The sequence below is a fragment of the Physella acuta genome, unplaced genomic scaffold, assembly GCF_028476545.2.
Source record: "Physella acuta isolate Inbredline_101_S28 unplaced genomic scaffold, ASM2847654v3 ptg000450l, whole genome shotgun sequence".
NCBI classification, from domain to species: Eukaryota; Metazoa; Mollusca; class Gastropoda; family Physidae; genus Physella; species Physella acuta.
In genome coordinates, this window is record NW_026731969.1 from 744,692 (window position 1) to 770,145 (window position 25,454).

General features: G+C 33.8%; 1 protein-coding gene across 1 annotated transcript; it reads left to right on the forward strand.

The window, feature by feature from the left end:
* The first annotated feature begins 12,308 nt into the window (after nucleotides 1–12,308).
* Nucleotides 12,309–17,781, forward strand: LOC131943292 (ankyrin repeat domain-containing protein 7-like). Its single transcript, XM_059303323.1, has 3 exons — nucleotides 12,309–12,800; nucleotides 14,101–14,151; nucleotides 16,680–17,781. The coding sequence occupies exons 1-3, from the start codon at nucleotides 12,395–12,397 to the stop codon at nucleotides 16,973–16,975; spliced, it is 753 nt and encodes a 250-aa protein (XP_059159306.1). The 5' UTR covers nucleotides 12,309–12,394; the 3' UTR covers nucleotides 16,976–17,781.
* The last annotated feature ends 7,673 nt before the right edge of the window (nucleotides 17,782–25,454 follow it).

Here is a 25,454-nt window from a genome sequence, read left to right on the forward strand (position 1 = left end):
ACTCGCTATGCAGGACGCTCAATTAATGGATGCCAAGTGCCAAATTAGTCGCTCTAAAACTCTGGGCGCCAAACCGTGTATTGCCGAATGTTGTACCCTATATGGCGCCGCCCGTATTCCCATCTACTCCCTAAAGTTTCATGGCACTCGGATGAACCGCATCCGAGTTTTATTTTTTATATAACGTGTATAGAGAAAAAAAATCGTCCCCCGGGGGGCACCGCCCTTGCAATATTAAACAATATTTTTTTTGCAGAGCCCTACCATTGAGTGATCTAATCATGGTACACGGATGAACGGTGTGAAATCGAAAATTTATAAACCGTATATAGAGAAAAATCGCACCCTCCCGTGGCGTCGCCCTTGCGAAATTAAAAATGATTTTTTACAGAACCCTTCCCTAGAGTTTTATAATGAACTCCCCAAAGTTTCATGCCTATCGGATAAACGGTGTCACTGCAATTCACTTTTTATTATTTTTATATACCGTAAATAGAGAAAAATCGGACCCTCCCGAGGCGCCGCCCTTGCGAAATTAAATTTTTTTTTACAGAACTTTTCCCTATAGTGTTATATTGAACTCCCCAAAGTCTCATGGCTATCGGATGAACGATGCCAAACCAAAATCGACTTTTAATTTTATATACTGTATATAGAAAAAAAAAAGCGCCGTGTCGGGGCGCCACCCCAAGCGAATTTGAAATATTTCTTTTTCTCAGAAACCTCTCCATGAATATTTTCAACAACTTCCTAAAGTTTCATGGCGATCGCGTGAACGGTGTCACGGCAATTCACTTTTATTATTTTTATATACCGTATATAGAGAAAAATCGCACCCTCTCGTGGCGCCGCCCTTGCGAAATTAAAAATGATTTTTGTACAGAACCCTTCCCTAGAGTGTTCTAATCAACTCCCCAAAGTTTCATGCCTATCGGATGAACAGTGTGAAATCAAAATAGACTTTTATTTTTATATATCGTATATTGAGAAAAAACAAATCGCGCCCTACCGGAGCGCCACCCCTGCAAATTTGAAAATGTATTTTAAGCAGAAACCTCCCCATGAATATTCCCAACATATTCCCAAAGTTTCATGCCCATCGGATAAACGGTGTCACTACAGTTCACTTTTATTATTTTTATATACCGTAAATAGAGAAAAATCGCACCCTCCCGTGGCGCCGCCCTTGCGAAATTAAAAATGATTTTTGTACAGAACCCTTCCCTAGAGTAGTATAATGAACTCCCCAAAGTCTCATGGCTATCGGATGAACGATGCCAAACCAACATCGACTTTTATTTTTATATACCGTATATAGAAAAAAACAAATCGCGCCCTGTCGGGGCGCCACCCCTGCGAATTTGAAATATTTTTTTTCGCAGAAACCTCCCCAGGAATATTCTCAACAACTTCCCAAAGTTTCACGGCGATGTGATGAGAGGTGTAGTAATGCATAAAGGACACACAGACACACAGACACACACACACACACACACAGACATACATTGCTTTATATATATATATATATATATATATATATATATATATATATATATATATATATATATATATATATATATATATATATATATATATATATATATATAACTTAAATCCCATGTCTTTCCTTAGTTAACAGAACAAACCGAAAAGAGAGAACACTTACAGAGGAAGAAATCTTTAGATTTTCAACAGTTGTTGGACATAACTGGGAACTATTTCTTCTTGTACTCAATTTCAGTTCAATACAAGTCGAGATTGAAAATCAAAAGTGTGGTTTTAATGTACAAAGAACAATAGCGAGTTGTTTAGGCATATGGTACCGTATGAATCGTAACAAAGCAACATATCAATATATGATGGAAGCCTTGGTCAAGGCGAGAGATCTACTTGGTGTTGACGTTGATGTAGAGCGAGCGGAAAGTTTTTTCAAGAGCTAAAATTTTAATCAAGAGGAAAATCTTCACATTTTATATAGATTATCCTTATTTGAATATAATAAGTCTACTTTTTTGTTTTTATTTTTTTTCCATTTAAATGTTTAGTTACTTTTTTGGACAATAGAGTAAATATTTTTGGATTAGTATATCAGTTTGGATTAGGTTCACCTGTTGTCCTAATTTATAAAATAATTCAGATTAATTTAATTGTGTAAGATTTCATAAGGCTTGTACAATTTTGCAGATGTTATAACTTTTGTACACTTCCGTGTTTAATAAAAAGCGTGACAGTTTATTGAAAATCAATCAGATATTGCATTTCTAAGCAATGAAAGACCAACCGGAGAAAGAAAGTTTGATCCGAAATTCACCTCACAATCCAACAGTCGCTACATATAGTGCTATCGCACACTGTAGTCGAACTTACGTATTTGACCGTAAGCTCTAGATTTTCATAAGTATTAACTTAAATGCTTAAACATATTTTAATATATTTGAGATTTTCAAAACGTTGTTTTTACTTTATACTAACCTGTGTTTTCATACAGTGTCTACATGTACATAATAGAGGCCAAAAATGCGGAACTTAATTTTTTTAAAATAGCAAAATTAGTTCGACTCTATTCAATATACAACACAAACAAATGTATGTGATTCATTTTATTAAACAAGTACTGGTAAATAAAATTTGCTAAATATTTCATTTTTAAATATGATTTGAAAACAATTATCTTCATTACAGTTTATATGTAACAATGTAATACTTAAAATTATAGATAAACTAAAAATATAGATGTTTGTTCTGTTAAATATTTCAACCAATGTCTGTGTGCATGTCTGAATGTCGCTATGATATTGTTGGTAAAAACTTTTGTTTCATTAAAAAATGGAATTAAGTTTGTATTCAAAGTTTGTATTGAATTACGAATAAAAATATGTCTTAAAGATTGTGTACCATATGTTAACCTCATAACTTAATATTACATTGTGTTCAAATATTTAGTTGCCATTCAACTACATGTAGCTCTATAACCTCATCTCGCCTCACCTTACCTTACCTTACCTCACCTTACCTCACCTTACTTCACCTCACCTCACCTTACCTCACCTTACCTCACCTTACCTCACCTTACATCACCTTACCTCACCTTACATCATCTTACCTCACCTCACCTCACCTTACTTCACCTTACCTCACCTCACCTTACCTCACCTTACATCACCTTACCTCACCTTACCTCACCTTACCTCACCTTACCTCACCTCACCTCACCTTACCTCACCTTACCTCACCTTACCTCACCTTACCTCACCTCACCTTACCTCACCTTACCTTACCTCACCTTACCTCACCTTACCTCACCTTACCTCACCTCACCTTACCTCCACATTAATTATAAAAGGCTCAAACAGTGTCTTTACTTTGACTGAATAGTGACGTCACATGATTTGTTTACTTTTTACATCAACAATGGCGGCTTCTATCGAAGAAGATTGTGTTCCCATTCCAATGTTTAACGCGTTCTAAAGCTAATTTTCTGTCGGCTATAACTTTGCTGTATTTATTACGTTCCAACACTTATATCAATTTTCAAGTGTCTTTTTCATTTAGTTTTACAATACATTCCTATAGATCTACAGATCAGCTGTCGAAGGAAGAAAAGTTATGAATCTAGATCTAGATCTAGGTCACTAGACTTCGTTAATTCTTAATTTTAGATCTAGATTGTGATGGATTGGAATCACTGACGAGAAGCCACATTGATTGTTAACAGTAGTTTATTCACACCATGAGGAAAGAGAGAGAGAGAGCGGAAGTGACGAGACACTTATATACATAACATGTAAGGGACATCACTCAAGATAACAATATAAATATAATACTAATACAGAAGAGTGAGTTTCCTTGACTTCACAAGTCTCACTATATTACATCCCTTTACCCTTAGTAAACACAACACATCTCTCAATAGAACAATTTACAGTATCCTAAAATCACCAATTATATTGTAACATGAACACTATGGTAGATTACATCCTTACAAACAATGCACAATATGTTACAACACAATTAAAATACAAACAATGATGTCAAAGTCCTTTTGACCTTTAAAATCATAGGTCTAACTTATTTGGGACTTTGATTGTCCTGTTTGACCTTCTCAGTGGCCTTTGATTTGGTGACTCAATATTCTGACCATATGGATTCTCTATCTCAGGAGGTCTAGGATTTAAATCATTAACTCCAGAATTTACATTTTCTGACTCTAGACAACTTGGTTCACTCATATCAACAGAACTTGGTTGTGGAACAAACTGAGTTGGTGTGAACTGTTCAGATTTGGTGGGATTGACAGATTCACACTTATTATCTGCACAAGTTATTTTTAACTGGTCTGCATGTCTACGGACAATAAGTCCATCATTTGTTTTTACTTTATAAGACACAGGTCCTGTACATTGAACAATTTGACCTGGTATCCATTTTTCCTTTCTCCCATAATTTCTTAGATACACATTCTCATTAACACCAAATTCTCTTTCAATGAATGTTTGTCATGATTTAATGGAACTATTTTTGAATTGGCATCTGAAAGTATTATGCTGTTATTCAGATCCTTGACTGACATAGATTTCTTTGATTGATCAATTTTCTCAGGTAATCTGATAGTGCTTTTTAGTAACCAAAAATACTGTTTAAAGTACTATCCTGGACCATATCAATTTGCAACTGTGATCCAGTATTTTAAGTGGGTGTATTAAATGGCAAAAATCTTTTTTTCTTTCTTTTGATGTTACCTTTTTAGTTTCTGTAAGTGCTAATGATGTTAGCAAAGTTGTTTGATGATCACATTCCTTCTTACTAATGTATTCTCTTTAAAAGCATTTGAAATTGCCATATCACCATAATCATTTATTAAGTTACAAATACTTTGTTTAGGCAACTATGACTGATAATGGACTGCATCTTCTCCATCTTTTAGACTTAGTCCATTTTTCTTATTTTATATGGCCTTAAGTCATCATTCACAGACTCTTCAGGCCAACCATTCTTACAGTACTCATATACTTTTATTAAGCACTCATCTTTTTGTGTTTCTCTTTTAATATCATTCACATTTATATTGGAGTTATCCATGATAGTGAAGAGAACAAATACATTTTCTGGTACATAGCTAAGGCTTTGGTTTTTTAAAGGTAAACGACTAAGACTATCTGCACTATTCTCAGATCCAGGTTTGTATTTCAATTCATAATTGTATGCAGTTAGTGTGATAGCCCATCTTTGAATTCTTGGTGAGGCATGCTCAGGTAGGGTTTTGTTTTCTCCAAATAAACCTAGCAATGGTTTATGATCTGTAAAGATGGTGAACTTCCTACCAAACAGAAACTTATGAAATTTCTAAGCCTTCCCTATCTAACTGAGAATAATTTTTCTCAGCCTGGTTCAAAGATCTACTGGCAAAATCAATGGGTCTGTCACCCTTCTCATCCATGTGGGACAAGACTGCTCCTACACCATCTGGTGAAGCATCACATGTTAATATAAGTCTTTTCCCTGGGTCATAGTGAGTTAGTAAGGTGTCAGAAGACAAAGCCTCTTTTGCTGTATTAAAAGCAGTATCTTGTTGTTTACCCCAGTGCCAAGTTGCATTTTTCTGTAGCAGCTTGTACAGTGGTGATAGTTTACCAGACAGATTTCCTATGAACTTTGCATAGTAATTTATCAAGCCCGAAAAAGCTCTTAGTTGTTGGGTATTTTCAGGTTTGGGTGCTTCTTTAATGGCTTTTGTTTTCTCAGGTTGAGGTCTGATACCTTGCTTGCTTAATATATAACCAAGAAAACTAATTTCTGTCAGCATGAATTGACATTTATCTTTGTTTATCTTTAAACCTTTTTCACCAACAATTTTCAATACTTTATCAAGTGTTTTAAGATGTTCAGTGTCATTCTTACCAGTTATGTACACATTGTCAAAGTGCACACAAACATTTGGAATATCCTTAAAAATACTGTCCATGACAGCTTGGAAAATTCCAGGGCTAGATGATATGCCAAAACATAGTCTTTCATATTGGTAGAGTCCTTTATGTGTGTTTATTGTCGTATAGACTTTTGAATCTGGATGCAGTTCTAGTTGAGTGTAAGCATGACTAAAGTCTAATTCAGTGAATTTGTCTCCTCCTGCCAAATTCAAAGAAATTTCCTCAATGTTAGGAATAGGGTACCTATTTAGCTCTATTTGCTTATTCAGTGTAGTTTTATAGTCTCCACAAATTCTTATAGAACCATCCTTCTTTAACACTGGCACAATGAGCGTTGCCCAATCGGAATAGTCTACCTTCTTTATGATGCCATTAGATTCCAATCTACTTAGCTCATTTTCAATTTTATTCCTCATTGCATAAGGTGGAACTCTAGCTTTGCAGTATCTTGGATTTGTGTCTTTAATGCTTATCTTCACTGTTCTATCATTTAGTAATCCTGAATTACCAAAAACACTTCCATTTTCAGATATAACTTTATCTATTGAAGTAAAACTAGATTCTCTTGCTTTGATCACTGAAAATATACTCTCCCTATTTAACTTAAGATCACTTAACCAGTTCCTACCTAGTAATGGTGGTCCATTTCCTTCAACCACAAGGAGAGGAAGTTTAACACTTTGACCATTATAACTTACATGAACCATACACTCTCCTATTACCGGAACATTGTCACCAGTGTATGTTGTTAGACACTTGTGACATGGTTGTAGAGGCACTGATCCTCCTGTGACAGCGTCAAAGTCCTTCTTTGTGATGACTGTTAGAGATGCTCCAGTGTCAAGTTGGAAGCTGATGCTCTTACCGTTGATATTAACTAGTACATTGAGGGGAGCATGACTTATTGATTTCACAGAGAACAGGTTGAAATCCGGCTGCGAATCAGTTTGAGCATTTTCACAGGTAGAGTGGTTCATTGGTTGGGTTAGGTAGTCTTGGTGAGAGTTAACATAATGCTGCCTTTGGTTGCGGTACTGTCTTGACTGGCTAGATTTAGCAACAGACGAAGACTTTGCAAAGCAGGCCTTGGCAATGTGACCTTGCTTACTGCACTTATAACAAGTTGTTGACTTGAACTTGCATCGATGAGATGCATGGGGACCTTTGCATCGATGACATTTTTGACAATTATTACTAGATTTAGATCTAGGATTTGAACGTGCAGGCTGTTTAGCATAAGTTGAAATGCTCTGATGGGGTTGGTGTTTGTTGACTAACCTGCTGTTTACTGCATGGATCTCTGAAGGTGCTAGAGATCTCGCCGCATCAGATGACTGCTGGAATGAAGTTGCAAGTTGTATTGCTTTTTCTAATGTTAGATCTGACTCGAGCAGCAACTTTCTTTGAACATCAGGACTGTTTACACCTGTCACAAACTTTTCACATAGTCTGTCAGACAGCGTGTCTCCGAATTCACAGAATCTACTTAGATGACGTAAAGCAGCAACATATTCTGATATTGACTCGTTTGGTTGACATGTCCTACCGTCAAATCTAGCTCTAGACAGGAACTTTGATGGTACAGGCGCATGGTGGTCTGTTAGCAATTTGCTCAGCTCGTTAAAGCTCTTGGTAGTTAGACTAGCTGGTGCGCATAAGTCCTTTAGTAGCCTAAATTGTTGAGGCCCTATGACTGTTAACAAAACAGCTCTCTTTTTGGCTTCTATCATCACGTCGTTAGCTTCAAGGTAAAAGCTTAACCTATCTAGATAATCATGAATGGTTTCATCATTCGAATCAAATTCTTTTATTTGGCCATACAGCGCCATTATTTTAGAAATACTTAGCCAATATGCTCTAGCAAGCTCCTTTTTAAGTAAGCATATGCTCTTTCTAGTGGATTATTTATCCTCGTCGCCAATGTGATGGATTGGAATCACTGACGAGAAGCCACATTGATTGTTAACAGTAGTTTATTCACACCATGAGGAAAGAGAGAGAGAGAGCGGAAGTGACGAGACACTTATATACATAACATGTAAGGGACATCACTCAAGATAACAATATAAATATAATACTAATACAGAAGAGTGAGTTCCCTTGACTTCACAAGTCTCACTATATTACATAGATATCTAGACTTAATGTAAATTCTACATCTAGAATCTATTTCAGGCCTTAACTATTTTATATAAATGTTTGTTTAGCTTCAATGATCATCTTATTCGAAAATGCATAGGATTTATCTATCTCGGTTCTAGATTGAAATTCTAGATCTAGATCTAGATCTATCTGAAATTTAGATCTAATCTAGATTCTAGATTTAGAATCTAGACTAAACTTAAATTCTAAATCTAGAACCTAGAATCTATATACTAAACTATTTCAGGCCTTAATTATTTTATATAAATCTTTGTTTGTTTATTTATGGAATATGCTAATTTGGAAATTCTTGATCTAGGGCCTATTTACGTAACAAGATTCATACGCGGATTCTATACCGCTAATTTTGCCAAAAAAAAAGTCCTAACGTAAATTCTACTTCTAGGCTTAAACGTAAATTCTAGATCTAGCTCTATCTAGATATACTAAACTATTTCAAGCCCTAATATTTTACTTTATATAAATCTTTGTTTGTTTAGCTATATAATAGGCTAATTTGGGATAATATTAAATTTGAAGTGCTCGATCTAGGGCGTATTTGCGTAACTTAAGTTTCACAGAAAGGATTCTATACCGCTAAATTTGCTTATAATTGTAACTTTCCAAATAGGTGAGTTGATAGTGTAATCGCTAACCCTGTGTGTGGTACGGGTTTGAAACACATCTTGTAAATATTAGTTATTATTTTTTTGTAATTTTTTTTTATAGATGTGAATGATAAAGTTGTCTATCGGGACTTGGCAGGACACGGGGCAGGTGAAGTAGAGTTCACCTGTTTCTGGGTTCTTGGCATTGAATGGATAGTGTGGTCAGAGACTTGCTCGGCCGGAATCTTTTTGTAAACAATAAAAAAATGTTGTCTGAGACTTGACGGGACACTGGGCAGGCGAAGTTGAGATGGGTAGGTGTAGATTTCACCTGTTACTTCAGCATATGAAGGGGTAATGTTGTCAGACCTATGCTCAGCCTATGTTGGTGTCAGTGTTTCTTCCAGATTTTTTTCTCCGGGGGGGGGGGGGGGGCGGTAGACTTTCTTCGTGGGTGGGGGGGGGGCGGATTCTAGGTTCTAGATTTAGAATTTACGTTTAGTCTAGATCTAGATTTAGAATTTACGTTGAGTTTAGATTCTACATTTAGAATCTAGAATAGATCTAAATTTTAGATAGATCTAGGTAAAGATAAAGGTAAAGGTGATGGTGAAGGTGAAGGTGAAGGTTATGGTTTGTTTTTTTCGTTTTTGTTTATTTTTGTTTTTCTGTTTGCGTTAGTGTTTTTGTTTTAGCTTTGTGGTTGGTTGTGGCGAGAGTTAAATTTAAAGTTAGAGTTACGTTAAGTGCTATGCGTCCATATTTGCATATCGATATCTAATTGGAAATGTGATATTTTCCTAAACCCGAGTAAATCCGGGTGTATGCTGCTTAAAATCACAAATGGCACGGTTCTTTATGTATTTGTGTACAGTGGTGGGGTGTATGGTTAATCATATGTATCATTATCAACGTCATTCATGTGGACTCCTTGTGGAGCATATGCACGCAACCACACCTCTCAAACGTACTCGGTTATGGGCGATTCCTCTAAGTTCTGCATAGGAAAGCTGACTTTTCCGTTGTTTATTTTGACCTAGCTGCTTTCGTCTTTTCTTGTTCTAGATTCGTGTCTATTTGGTGATGTTGCAAGTTGGTTTACGAAGGTTGTATAAAATCCATACCGGGACGACTAGTTATGCACTAAACTAAACGACTTTCTTTAAAAATACAACACTACATTACTATTAAAATAACAGTAAAGAAAACGTGGGTAGCATCTTAAATTTCAGTAAAGGTATTCAAAAGATGATATAATGAGCCATGCCTTTCTATCTCTATTTAAATAGTAGTGTATTATTATATATTTGTATTTTTAAATCGTGCATTTCCTCCATTTTAGAGCATAATTAAATAAAGCTTTCGTGCATTTTTTTCAGTACTTTCATTTTTCTAATGCTACAGAGTTACCTGACTAAAAACAAAAGCGCACCCAAAGAACATGAAAAATGCGCGTATAATAGCGCGGTAAATAGTAACTTAACTTAATTAGGCTGCCAATATAGTCAAATTTTGTGTCAGATTGCATTTACCCATGTTTAAGTTTGGAAACGAATAGGTCGGTTAGAAGCGGTCAAAATTTCGCTCAGCAGTTTTTATCGATGACGGACGGCAAGCAACAGACAAGTTAAATAAACGTTACTAAATAAAATGAAGCAAATAATAATATAATATAAAATGAGGTGTTTTTTTTAATTATCTCCCCTACCGTAAACAATCAACATATTTTATATCAATTAATTTTATTCAATATATTAAATCTATTTAACAAGCTTTTGAATTGACATCAAAGTCAGAGGGATGTTAATTTTTCACAAATACGAAATTGGAAAATAGGTAGCGAAAAAATTGCTTTTGCTCCACAGGAAAGCCCGGAGAGCTAATTCGCAACCTGTCGAGCTGCTAGCGAATACTCTTGAATCAAGGTAGTAAACAACTATAGTACCTCAGCTTATACATAGCCAATCGCACTGTTAAAAACGAACGTAGGCGCCATGGCAATTACATAAAGCTCTGGTCGCCAAAAAAATAACCATGCGGAGCGACGCACTACGCGCCTGATTCAAATTTAGCTAACGACTAAAACAACCCATAGTATACACAGCCTACCGTGCTCATGGAGCCAAATCGCTCCCTTCTAGTGCGCCGGAGAACGCGCCTGGTTCAAAATAGTCAACGAATATTATTGCCCATCGTGTCTTTGGTGTATAGCTTTTTTTTAAAGAACGTAGGCGCTTTAGTGCTCAAAAGGGTGCCCGGGGCGCTTCGGGTTACGCAAAAGCAGAGGCAATTTTACCGATGAATATATTAGTACCCATTACTCGCTACGCATGATGCCTAATTAAAGGATACCAGGTGCTAGGGTAGTCGCTCTGAACTCAGGGCGTTAAACCACGTATTGACAAAAATCGCAACCTCCCGTGCGCTGCACATAACAAACTTTATTTTTTTTCCCAGAGTGCCATGAAACTTTGAAGAGTTAATAAGAATACTCTTTATCAACTCTTCAAAGTTTCATGGCACTTGGGTGAACGATGCCCAACCGCAATCGACTTATATTTTTTATATACCGTTTAAAGAGAAGAATCAAATTGCGCCCTGCAGGGGCGCCACCATGACCAAATTTAAATGGTGTAGTAATGCATAAAAGACAAACAAACCCATAAAAATACTTTTAATTTGGTATATATAGAAAGATGTTGCTTACTTCTTTTTCAGATCACAAAGGAGACCTAGTTTTTTGTTCCACAAAAGTAGGATACATTTCTAAAAAAAACAGCTAATATTTGACACTGACATAAACACATATGTAATTTTAAAGGGCGATATTCCGGAAATAGTATAGGGCCTTATCAAATTTAAATCCGGTCTGTTTTACTCTACCTATTCATAATAGCCCAAGACCTGCAATTATATTACAAAACACAACACACAAATAATATTTGCATTTCAGCTTTCGTTTGGTCTAACATATAGATTGAATGAGATCAATTCAAGTATTGATTCTACTGCCTAAAGTAGAAATCGATTAGTCAGGACATATTTTGAAAAAAATGATTTGAATTAAATTCTAATAATCGAAAATATGTTATTTATCATAAAAATGTAAAACAAAAACCCTTGCAAAATTAATTGTATATATATATATATATATATATATTCAAGTTTGTATGATAAGGTAACATACCTTCTCACAGCTCTAGCTGCAGTTTTTTCGGTTGACTATCTTTTGAGGCTATTAATAAATTCAGGGTGCGATTTAAAGCGTGTTAGAATTCTACTTTATTGCATTCGTGCAAATATACCAGTTCTAGCTACGCTTATAGGTATTTTAAGTGTCTGTACATTAAGTTCGTTTTGGTTTTGATTAAATAATACAAGTTCATAAACAGTCTATCTTGCTGTTTGCTGCTTTTTGTGGTATGCTTTCATATATATATATATATATATATATATATATATATATATATATATATATATATATATATATATATATATATATATATATATGTATATATAGATGTATACATTTTAGTGGTATGCTTATCATATATATATAAAAAGCTGAAATTTTTTTATTCTATTTCTTTTTTTTATTCTGTCATGAGTGTCCAACTCTTATTTTAGCATAAGCAAGGATAATGTACTTGTTATTGGATATATTATAACAGTACATATTAATAAGTTAACGAACAAGGCTTAAAAAAAAATTACAACATGCAATCTACGATTAGTTGTAATGACTTAATAAATGCTTCGCAAAAAGGACAACACCTTGTGGTTGAAAACTTTCTCAAACGAAAACCAAATATCAACGGACGTGATGCCAATGGCTGGACCGCACTAATGCATGCAGCGTCTAATGGGTTCACAGGTGTTATTAGAGTATTGCTGTGGAACCAGGCGGATGTGGACTGTACCAACCTTCAACAACAGACAGCTTTGATGTTAGCTGCTATGAATGGCAAAACTGACGCTGTCAGATTGATAGTACCTCATTCGGCTAAAATTAATGCAAAAGATTTTGAAGGGAAAACTGCTTTAGAGCATGCAAAAAATCAAAATATAGTCAAAATATTAAAAGAATATGTGCCCGTTGATAACAGAAAGGGGAACAACACAGGTAAGAATATTGTCTATAGAAATATAGAAGTTTGTGAAAAAGCTGTTAATTTATTAAGAAACACATTGAAATAAAAATGTCTTAGTAAATGCTTTATGAGAATATAATTAAAATTTTCTTTGAAAATTATAAAATGTTGCGAGATACCACACTATAAAGCATTTCCTTTCCGCTCCATTATAAACTTTTAAAATATTTAATATTGCGCTAGAAAATAAAGTCTTGCGCCTAAAAAAAGTGAAATAAAATTATTACATTATTATTGTATTTTGAAAAATCCGAAATAGCGTAAAGTACTATTTCCGTCATAGGAAATCCCTTAAAATCTAAGAGAATCAAGAGAAAATTATCTTATACCTTTGTATGAAATGTCTTCTACTTAACCGAAAATGTCCTCAAATTATTGGTATTTTAGAAAATAAAAATATTTTAAAGTAGCAAATCCGCTTATCTGATGTAATTCAAAAATTAAAATGATCCAGGTATCTTATACGTATAAACGAAATTTCGTCTATGTAATTCCAATAGTGCTTAAATGATCGTGTTCACGAAGAGAATGATTAAAGTAGCATATACGTTTACCGTAATTCTCTCAAAATTTGCTAGAAGCCAGAGGGTACAGTATGTGAAATTTAGTCCATTTTACTTAATTAACTGTATTCCAGTTATTGCCTGATAAAAAAAAAACAGGGGGTAAATTAAGTACCACTTCCGGCAACCGAAATTGCTCAAAAGTTGAAAGAAAACTTCAAAACGGCGAAAACTGTCAAAATATCATTTAATATTTAAGTATTTTAGTATTGCAGAATAATTTAATGATATTATGTTTATAAATAATTGAGGAATGTATTAATGCATTACGTTGCATTTAATATTCGCGTTTAGCATTTATGCTTTTATTTTTGCTTTTTTTTTTAAAATTGCAACTAAAATATAGGTATACACGATGGCTAAGATTCACTTTTTTAAGTTTAATGCTTTAATCTTGGTGAGATTTCCATTAGACTATTTCCTTTCCATTCATGCCATAACAATATCGTCTACAACACAGTAATTTGTTCTTAGTTTATTTTGCCACTTTTCTTCTAAAAATATACTTCTCCAGTTGATTTTTTTTTGCGTAATTACAAGCTTGTTTTTAGACACAATTCTAAACTAATTTGACGTCGAAGTTTCGCTATATATTTTACTTTTATCGTATACTGAGCATAAACAAAAGTTAATACTATATTTACTGATGTTTTATAAAATACATTTGAATATTAAAATTAGAAACACTTGTTTATTTCATTTCCGGCAGCACCAAGCAATAGAGGTGCGGTAGCAGAAAAAGACGAAAAGGTTTCAAAAGGTGAGAAAAAAAAAAAAAAAAAAAAAAAAAAAAAAAATATATATATATATATATATATATATATATATATATTAACACGTAATATAGGACAAACACCAAAGAGAATGTACGATATATTTTTACAGTGTGTAACACATGGTAAATCATAGATCATAGATTTTATGTCATATGCTATATGTCAAATGCCATATGTTGTATGTCACATGCTAGATGTCGTATGCCATATGATATATCCCGTATGGCATAAACATTATCCCATGATGTGTTATGTATTACATGTCACGTGTTTCGTGTTATGTGTTAAGTATTAATGTATTGCGCATTACGTATTACTGAACTTGTATTATGTATTATGCTTTAGGGGTCGTCCATTTTATGGGGGCCACACGGGTGGAGGGAGGGGGGCATAAAGGTCTAATTTTAATAACGTGTGTGGATTGGAGGGGGGGCGAGGGATGGGGGTCTGTTTAATAACGACGTAAAAATACTTACATCTGGAAAAAAAATTAATTAAAAAAAACGGCATTAAAAATGTGTTCATCAAATCAGCAGTTATCCTGTTGAAAAAGCAACAGTTTTTTAAAAGTGGGAGGGGTTGGGACATTGAGAGCGGTAATTTTCTAAAACTGTTTACGTTATTTCAAGTTTACTTGTAATCATTTTAAAGAATTGAAACTTAAGTTTAAAAGCATATAAATCTAGACCTGGGCCCCGGTAGAACGTTCAACTAAATTATAGTAGACTATCATTTTTGTGTGTGTCGAAGCCTAAGTGGATGTAGATCTATTTAATTTATTTTAAGTAATAAATTTAAAAAACACGTTTTACAGAATCGCGATCAGTTTAAGTAATATGGCGTCACGTTGATTAGACGAGTTTAACCCGAATCCATATAATCAATTATTGCTAGACAGCAACAAGAGACACTAAATAGTTCGATCTAAAGCCCCACTAACCTACTATCTTTAATAGAAAAAATACTTTATGAGAGCCTTCAACATCTGACTACCTTTAGGTAGGTAAAATAGTGCGTAAAATATGGACGTACACAGCATACGTAAAGAACAATTTTACATAGTCTTAGCACATTCACACAATATGTTTAGCGCTGAAGACTTACGGACATAATGGAAAAGTTATAAAATTTAATTCCTATCATTTTTTAAACTTTTAAAAAAGCCAGCACGAAAACTAATGTGTTTTTTTTTCAGACTTAGAAAAGTCTAACATTTACTTTTTTTAGAGATTTCCCAGACTTAAAATTATAAGGCACCTACTAGAACAAATACAAAATAAATGTTTAATACCTATGCAATTTATGTTTAAGATGGCAAAAATTAAGGTCGGCGGTGTCGAGTCGGTAAAGCTCAGGGTTGCTAAACAAAAAGTCTTGAGGTCGAATTCTCGGGCAGATGAGGCTCGTTAGCTGGGGGCAGCCACTCTTCTAGGAGAGACAACTCCAAAATCAAACAACTGCTGCCTTGTAGTTTGTTCTTGGCTGGACAAAATGCTATGGAAACAAATCCAAAAAGAAAAACAGGCTGAAATCGGAGTCAATGGCCTCAATGGCGCACAAACCGTTGATATGTATACTTAACTGTGTTGGAGGGGATCCCTTCCAACACTAAAATTAAGAAAGAAGAAAAAAAAATATCAAGCGCTTAACATTCAGTGCCTAATTTATACTGAGTCGTTTAAAATATGCTTATTTTTAAATACTTACTAGGCTCTATTTTAATCTTCAAGCCTAGTAAAGATATCATTTAAATATGGAATCCCTATATTAAATTAGCAAGGTACCCATTACATGTTATTGAATTAGTAATTTTACAGCATGGTTTTAGGGGTTTACTAATTTTTTGTAGACGTCCACATATGGGACTTCGAAAGGGGACGCTTATTTATGGGATGGGATGGGTATAAAATTCCTAATTTTTTGACGTCATAAATTGATGACCATTTTGCATTACGTGGTATGTATTGCATGCTACATATTACGTGTTACGTATTATGAAGTATGCAATATGTATTATGCAATATGTATTATTCATTATGAATTATGCATTGAACATCATGCATTATGTATTATAACTTAAGTCTTATGTATTATGTATTATTTATTGTATATCATGAATACTTATGTGTTATGTATTATATGTAATGTTTCATATATGTTGTACATTACTCAGTCGTTTTCCGTATATCATTTATTGCCTATTACATATAAATAGTGCTTCGTTTATCTATTATTTATTTATCTAATATAAGCTGATTTCTTCTTTTATATCCTATACATAACCCCCCCCCCCCTCTCCTTTGTGGGGATCGTCGTTATGTACGTAATATAGTTTTTAACTCTAATCAACCATACAATTAATCGGCAAAAAAAAAACAATTTATTTCATATATCTTAATTTTTTGTCTTGGTGTCATCCCCTAAATGGGGTCACCCGGTGCGATCCTCACCCCCGCATCGCGACGCCTCTGTTTCTGTCCTGTAAATTAAAGATTTTGAACTTTTTTTTCAGATATAGCTAAAACGGAATACTTACAACTAAAGGAAATATGTAGACTAGCTACAATGTTAGGAGATAATTGGCAAGGCTTTTTTCTTGAATTGGAATTTTCTAGCATAGACATTTCTAATGTACTAAAAGAAAATAATCAAATAAAAAATGACACACTGAGGGACTTGCTAGCGATTTGGTTTGGAAGAAAGAGAGGCCAGATAACTAAAGATGACGTACGGAAAATATTAGAAACTGCACTGGAAAACCACGAAACCGTCATAGATTGGGTTAGAGTGAAAAAGTTGTTAGGCTGAAAATTGAGCTGGTTATTGTTTTTTTCTGGATTATTTGTCTATGCTATATCTTTTAATATTATATTGTTTAACGTCTGCATAGCTCATTGTATTTGTTTTTCATATTTATTACACAACTCAAAACAGATTTTTGAACTAATTTGGTTAGTATAGCCCTATTGTATATTAAAAACGAATATACATCTTCACTTTTTTTTCCGTTTGTGCCAAGACACATGGGGCAGATGAAGTAGAATTCATCGATTGCAGTTTCCTCGTTATCAAGAGAGATAATAAAGTCACTACTGTACACACCCGCTTTAGATTTCCTTACATTTATCAGACACCCATGAGAGTAGGGTGGATTTAGGAACGTCTTTTTTTGGTAAATCACTTAAAGTTTATAAAAACAAGTATTATAAACTATGTAATTAAAACGACTAAACAGTATAACATTGTAACATAACACAGTGATAAGATTTTAAGATTATATGTCCAATTTTGAAAAGACTGCGTCATAAACCTATAGATGATGTCTTCACACTTTATTAAAATTATAGCAATACATCAAGTAATTTCATAGAAAGCATTTCTATCTCCAAAACATATTTGATCTGGATTACATAGATGTCGATAAGTTAGATCTCTTTTAGCATGACTGACTCATTAGTTGTTATACACACGATAGCTTTGCCTTACAACAATATTAACTATTAACAAGAATGTAAGGCTAATTACTAGTATCCATTACTGTCGAATCCACTACTTAAAATTGAAAAAAAATAATTAAGATTTTAAAATTTTACAATTGTAGGCACAACTCAAATATAAATGATAAATCCGCAATGACTATTCTATACATTGAAGTTATATGGGTAACATTTTAGCTATGTATAATATAAACCTTCCTTACTTCTGTCATAGCTATAGAATCTATTGCGAAATATTGCTGACTAAGTCATTCTTTTTTATTCCTACCGCATTGATTATGTTTAGGCTCATAATTAGAATCCTTTAATGTTAAGATTATTTATTTTACTTCCTGTTTAGTCGGTACAGAGTTTTGTTTTATTTCTATGATCTATTAAAATCACTATTTCTTTTGTTTTGTTATTTGAAGTTTTTAAAGGGATGGTTAAAACTAGAGACGCCTAGAAAAGCATGTTGTTCGGCGTGGTGCATATTACGTCGCGGGTTTGGTGAATGAATGCAAATTGTGCTGAAATTCATTAGAGCATTTTTGTTGGAATGCACGGCCGTTTGTTTCATAAAGCCATTTGATAAAGCGTGAGCCTTTGCGTAGCTGTTTGCGTTTGCATTTTTGTTTGTGTTTACTTTTGTATTTTAGGCATTTGTTTTCGTTTGTATTTGCGTTTGTGTTTGCGTTTGCGTTGAGCTTGTGTCTGCGTTTGCATTTGCATTTGCGTGTGATTGATATGAATTTTTGGGTATTCCATATTGGCTCATTAGCTTCCAGATAACATCTCTATTCACATTGTAAAACGCACTTTCGTATTCAACAAAAGTCATGTATAGGGGGGATTACCCCTCAAGAGACTGTTTGGCAATGTGGTCAGTACATGACCTGTCTCGACGAAAACCAGCTTGTTCTTGTCTCAGCTTTTTGTCCAAGGCATCTCTAAGTCTCTCTATGATGAATCTTGTCTGCACCTTGCTTGGGGCTAAAAGAAGCATTATCTCATTATCTCTTTATCCCTCTCCAGCTGTTGCGTAGTGTCGGGTCTCCCTTCTTTGGCAGTTTAATCAATTAGCCCAGTTTTCAGTCACATGGGATTATCTCATCTTCCCAAATCTGCATAAGTAAAGGATGTAATATGTTGGCTGCAACGGCTTGGTATGCTTAAGTGCCTCTGGTGGGATGCCGACCGGGCCAGCTGCTTTGTCAATTTTTATGCTCTTTATTGCTTTTATTATTTCTAACTTTGTGGGGGCGGGGGGGGGGGGGGTCTGTACTCACATTTAGTAGGTGATAATCAGGTAGTATATCGGGGGTGGTTGATGAGAGAGGATGGTTTTTAATCTCCTTTTTTTGCCTTTGCACTGTAACGTTTACTGAAATGTATCAACGACCCGATTAAGTTCTGAGTATTCGAAAAAAAATTCTCCAAATATTTTATAAATAAATCTTTAACCGTAAACGACATATCTAAAAAAAATTATTTATCAGCACATTCATATCTGATTTCAAACATCATTCAGAAACTGTTTCACGCTGCTAAATTTTCACACACTGCGCCAAGCCTTTCAGCTACTTTACCAATAACCACAACCCGATCAATAGCCCACAATCAAACAACACCAGACTAAACACCGTGCTTTACAACTCAAACATTACTGATGTATGTTGACAGCTACCATAACTAAACTATACATATTTTTACACGCTTGAATTATATAGATAACGTTCAGATATAACAAAAAACGTTTTATTCGTTAACAAGACAGCTCAGGTGAAATAAGCACGTACTAAAATACAATATGTTAAAAAATGGAATGACAATTGTCTGCTTGACTGTTCTGTTTTATTTATTAAAGGAAAGTAATTGGTTGTTGTTGTTTTTTTTAATTCTAAATCTCACTGCTCTCCCTCTATACACAAAAATAATTCCCAATAAATCATGTAGATAAATTAACAATTCTTTTATATTTTAAAATTTGTGATTTTCAAAAGGTTGTGAAAATAAATAAACTATTTCTAATAATTAGTAATCGCTTATTGCCAATTGTAAAGCACACTAACATCACTTCTGAATGCAGCGTCCATTGGTGCATTCTTAATTACCTTAAAACTAAGCTTAACCCTAACCGCAGATATTGTATTACCCCAAGAATTAACATTAAAATTATTTGAGATTAGGGTTAGATTTAATGTTGATATCAGGTCAATCTTTACTATGCTACTATAATTTTCAGGTTCGATATTCGAGTAATTACTGTAGATCAAACGATGCAAAAGAAAATGACCATGGTTGATTTTGGGTGTAGTGACGTACTTACTATAATTTAGAAGTGGGTTTTTGTTTTTTGCGCTAATCTGTGTAGTTTGAAAATTATTCCTCCTTGCGAACATAGATATGTTGACCTTAATTTCAATATCGGACTTAGCAACATTTTTAAAACCAATAAACCAAGTGATGGGATGTTATACTTTGATGTTCTCATTTTACATACGGTACTGGCTTTGTTTAAAATCCGCTCTAACAACTTTGTCAAAAATGATAGGGGGGGTGCGCTTTTTCACCAATAAAACCTGCAGGATTTGAACTTTATCGGTGAGTAGATAATTCTCCTAACACTTAGAAAAGAAACCAATTGTATAAACGCTTAATGTACGATTTCAATACCCATTTTTGTTGCGAAATTAAGCGACTAGTTCTTTGTACGATTCTTATGATTTTCTCAACTTTAACGTGAGATATCAGATACTTTTAATTGATTAATGGATCACTGCATTAAAGAGAAATAAATATCACGGGTTCTTGTGTCGCTATCCGATCAGTAAAATAGCAGACTGTCAGAGCGGGTGGATCGAAAGCGACGCTCTGCCACGATTTTAAGAGAGAAACAAATTAGTATATTTTTGCAAATCTCGACGTTTTACACCTCCCTGAGTCGGAAAAAACATAGCTTTATAATCTTGTCCGTATGTCTGTGTGTATGTGTGTGTGTGTGTGTATGTATGTGTGTGTGTAAGTATGTGTGTCTGTGAACAGGATAACTTGAGTTGCCATCCCCTGTAGTGTTATATACGAATATTCGAGAAAGTTTAGGGGAGATCAGTACCGGTCTATTAAAAAGTGTATTGAAGGCAGTAGCGTAGCGTAGCGAGGGGGGTGGGGGGGGGGGGAAGTACATATGTCCCCGGGCGCCGACCTTAGGGGGCGCCAAAATGGGTTGGAAAAATTATTTAAACTTTGAGGGGGGTTCAAATTGAAAGTTTGAGGGGGGGGGTGGTGCAAATCGAAATCTTGAGGGGGTGTAAATCGAAAAGTTTGTCCACGATTTTGTAATTTTAGATATATACGTTATTTGATTAAAGTGTTTAACAACAATTAGTAGCATAGTTAAATTTTATTTTTAATTCGGGTCATTGTATAAGTCGACTCTCCATTCGTCTAAATTTAAGTGCCTTTTAAAAACAATAGGTATTCAAACTAATTGCAACAGTTATCTGATCCTTTCAAGACTGAGTAATCGGCTCTCATCAAGCATAATAATCGTGAACATTCATTTCATGTTATTGTATTTGCAACTGAAGAAACCCGGAACAGAATCGCTGTATACGAATCGGAGTGAAATTGATTTGCTAGATATCTTACAAACCAGTTGTCAGTTAGACATGCATCTACAGACTAGTTACCAGTATGATAACAATGCCACGTCATACTGTCTAACTTTCATGCTACTGATGCAAATACACGTGTTTCAATTTATTTTTAAAAATGAGTTTACTAATTATTTGTACATAGATTTTGATATTTCATACAGACTTATTTGTTTAATTGTTTGGCAGTTCCGTTATGTGAGAGCATAAATTTAAGGTTGAGGTGGGGATTTTGGTTTTTGTTTTGGTTTAGAGAAAAATTAACATTATCTACCTAGAACCGTTGTATTTCTCCCTTAACGGGCCATTTATCTAATTTAGTAAATATTGCAGGATTTTCGACAGACTTAATGTGCTCTTGGTTATGCTGAGCTTTCCCACCAACTTCCTATAAAAGATATGTTTTATTTTTTGTCGTGTGGTTTTTGCCCTGAAATATTGTAGACTTATTTATTCAATAGCGTATATGCTTAGTTTTCTGATAATATTTTTTCATTATAGTAGGGTAAAGTTAATCTGTTTATACTTAACGATACATTGGGCAGATGGAGTAGAGTTCATATGTTTCTTGACCTCGACATATGAAGGTATAATGCGGTCAGCAATATGCCCAGCCGCCTTTACTTTCCCAAAGGTAAGTGAGGGAAACATCCTACTGTCGCAGGTCTGATCCAAGACCCGAACTTTAGACCTTCGAACTAGCAGTCAAACGCTCTACCATTCGACCACTTCGCCCCACAACCAGATTATAGATTTATAGGTTGTAGCAAAAAACTTGTAATAAATCAAATATAACCCGTGCACCGACATACTTATAAATCTCATCTATTATATAGGCATAACAATTTTTTTTTTCAGATTTTCCAAATACTTTTATTGAATTACTGAAAGTTTGCATTTTTTCCATAAAGCTGCTTCCATTTAATTAGCATATTGCTAAGGGTTCTTCGTGTGCTGGATCCATTAGATTGATATTCTTGGCTATTTTAGCTTCTCTGAAACCTAAGTTGTACAAGACACTTTTCCATTTTTTTCCAAAAATGGTTCCCAGGCGGATGGCGTCAACTTCAGAGACCACTTTATTTTTTTAAACCATAAGGTAACTTGTCAAACCAAGAAGCTAAAAAATCAGCCACAAAAATAATTTTTATTTACTAATTATCTTCTATTTTTCAATATTCATTTGGTGTTGTTGAATTTAAATTAACTGTTAGGCTTAATTAAATTTTTAGTATTAATAATGATTATTCTTATTATTTTTATTTACCTGAAGGTGCTGCAGGCTGAACCTTTAATTCTGTGTTAACTAAAACTTCGTAGATTTGTCTGTAGCCTCTGTCTCTTAATATTTTCACAAAGATAGCACAATGTGACTCCCCTTTACGTAGTATTTTTCCTAATAGGCGTTCAACACATTCCGATCTTTTATTCTTTCCTAGCTCATCCTTTTCATCTAACGATATAATGTCTTCCTGAAAGAGTCTCGGTAAAACGTCCCTCGGGATAATTTCTGCAACTAATAAATCGTAGTTGGCCCTTATTTTTGCTTTCCATCGATCGCTCTGTGGGTCTTTAGCATTGTCAACTTCATCTAGAATTACACAAAATTTCTGTAAAAAGTGAATAGCAGTTTTAAACAATAGTGTATTCTACTCAGGCTAACTTAATTCTTACTTTTTTTATTGTACAATTTCCTAAAACACATAGACCAGTTTGCTGAATTAAATGATTAGCTTTGTATGTTGATTTCTAATGACATAAAGAGCAAAAATCAAAAACCTAATTTAAAGTAATACGCAACAAACATCGTTTGCAAGTTTAAATTTTTATTAACAATAACAACATAATCGCTCAATATATTATCATTTTTCGAACTATATTATTCTAATCAGGCTATATTCACTAGAACAGTTATATAAATTACACAAAAATGACAAGTTTTTTTTTTTACAAAAACCTTTAAGAATAAAAGTAAAAAGTCTTAAATATTAAAGTGTTACGGATACAAGATAAACATGATTTCGATAAAAGTGTCTATTTGCAGATAACACGTTTTATTTCTTAATTAGGCACTATCACCTCTTAGCTATCTAACTCAAACGTTTCGGACTTATACAGCCTACGGCTATCCTTTTATTGCGATGTGAAACATGGTACCCCTGCAAATGTTCAAACTATTACGTAGACAGCAGCTATATTCGAGCGGGTATTACATCTTTTATTGCCCGCGAGGTACCATTTTGAAGAGAAACTCCATATATTGGAATGTGCGTAAAAATAATGAATGGAAAGAGATTCATTGATACGTTTGACCAATCACATTACAGTACAGTAGATCAAAACAATTTACGATTGGTTGCAACTAACCACGTGGGCTAGGTAGCAAAAACAATTGACTGTTTTCGTTTATTTTATTTGCATATACTCTTTTATTTGCTATTTTAAAATTATACAACAACATGGCATTGTGGTGGCTTTCAGAGAAAAATGTTTATGGTAAATTATATGCAACTTTCAAATACTAAATTGAGAACGATTTTTAAGACCTTGTAAAATTCTGACCAGTATTTCTTTCAAAAAGTTGTCGTGATAAAAGATTTAATATATATTGAAATATATGCTGTTTAAAATTTGATTACTATAAGTGCATAAATAAAACAAAAGCCTTAGCATTTTTAAAAGTACCAAAAAATTCAAAATGGCGGAATTTTTTTCGGGTTTCCATAACAACCATTTTTTTTTTCAATTTTTTTCTGCTGTTTAATACTTACGTCGTGTGTCTAACAACATGGTAAAAGTATTCAAAAAGCTTTAGATCTTGAATCGTAAAAAAAATATAAATAGACTGAGCATACCCCCTTAATAAAAAAAATATAAGTGATAAGTATCCTTAATGTATTAATGTTTTAATGTAAACTTTTGTTTTTAATTATTTTTTTAAAATATTGATATGTTTCTTAAACAGTGGTATGTAGGATTTCGTCTGCAAGGTGTGGTGAAGAACTTTGCAGATAACTTATAAAAACATCAAAGGCTGCCCCGTTCCCAGAACGAAGTAGAATGCCAAGAAATGATTCAACTTTTTTTCGCCTTGTCTTTTTAGCTTTAATTTTTTCATAATCTTCTTCGGTGATTGTGCAGTGTTGATACATATATGGTAGAATATCGTCGACATATAACTCATCCAGGAGAAGAACCCAGTTTTTCCTTATCATTAATTTGTGGTCGGGACGTAGACTTCCTCGAATTGGGGCCTCTTGTTTATTTACTGCAATCGTTAAATCACAGTCACAGTGTTCTAGCAACTCGTTTTGTAATTATTAAAATTTGTAACAATAATTTTAGATTATTTTTTTCATTCGAATTTAATTTTTTTAACAATAGAATCACAGTCTCAGTCTTAAAAAAAAGCACAGTCACAACAAGCATCCAATCTTAAAAAAATTTCTGACTTGTCATTGAAATATAGGAAATTGAGTGTAATTGTCGAATATGAAAAATATATATGTATTTACCTCTCTGCGAATGTGTTCCATGAACTGGTTCTGTCACATTCCACTCTTCGTCGTCGTTTTCTGGGTGTGAATATGCGTCACTATGATGTATGACTGTTCGTAAAAGTTATATTAAGTTTTTTTTAATTGGATTTTTAAAAAAGATTGACAGGTTAAATCATTTGAATTATATATATATATATATATATATATATATATATATATATATATATATATATATATATATATATATATATATATATATATATATATATATGCCGATCTACATCAAACTATTTAATAGGGGTTCAGAGCAACCGTCGAAGTATTTTTAACTTCTACATTCTAGCCAACTTCTCGTACTCTAGGTTGGTAACACTAAGATAAAATGGGGCATGTGGTGAATTGATTATTTAGTGACCAAACACCCTGCTGAGGCAAAATAGATTGCAAATCTATACAGCTGAGCTGTGCGTCGGACAGTTATCGTCTCGTTCATTTTCGATTTTTAACCCATACTAAAATATGTGGACGGCTTTATTTAAATTAATTGTTTGTTTTTGTTTCTGATAGTAGTTCGCATAATACAGTCCCTAATACATTTCTTTATAATGATAATAATAATATATTCATACATTGAAGAATAAAAATAAATTATTAT

Excerpts from the sequence above, each read along its gene's own strand:
- LOC131943292 (XM_059303323.1), top strand. The coding sequence starts at position 12,395 with ATGCAATCTACGATTAGTTGTAATGACTTAATAAATGCTTCGCAAAAA. Across the intron at positions 12,801-14,100 it reads CAGAAAGGGGAACAACACAG|CACCAAGCAATAGAGGTGCG; the intron begins GTAAGAATATTG and ends CATTTCCGGCAG. Across the intron at positions 14,152-16,679 it reads AGACGAAAAGGTTTCAAAAG|ATATAGCTAAAACGGAATAC; the intron begins GTGAGAAAAAAA and ends CTTTTTTTTCAG.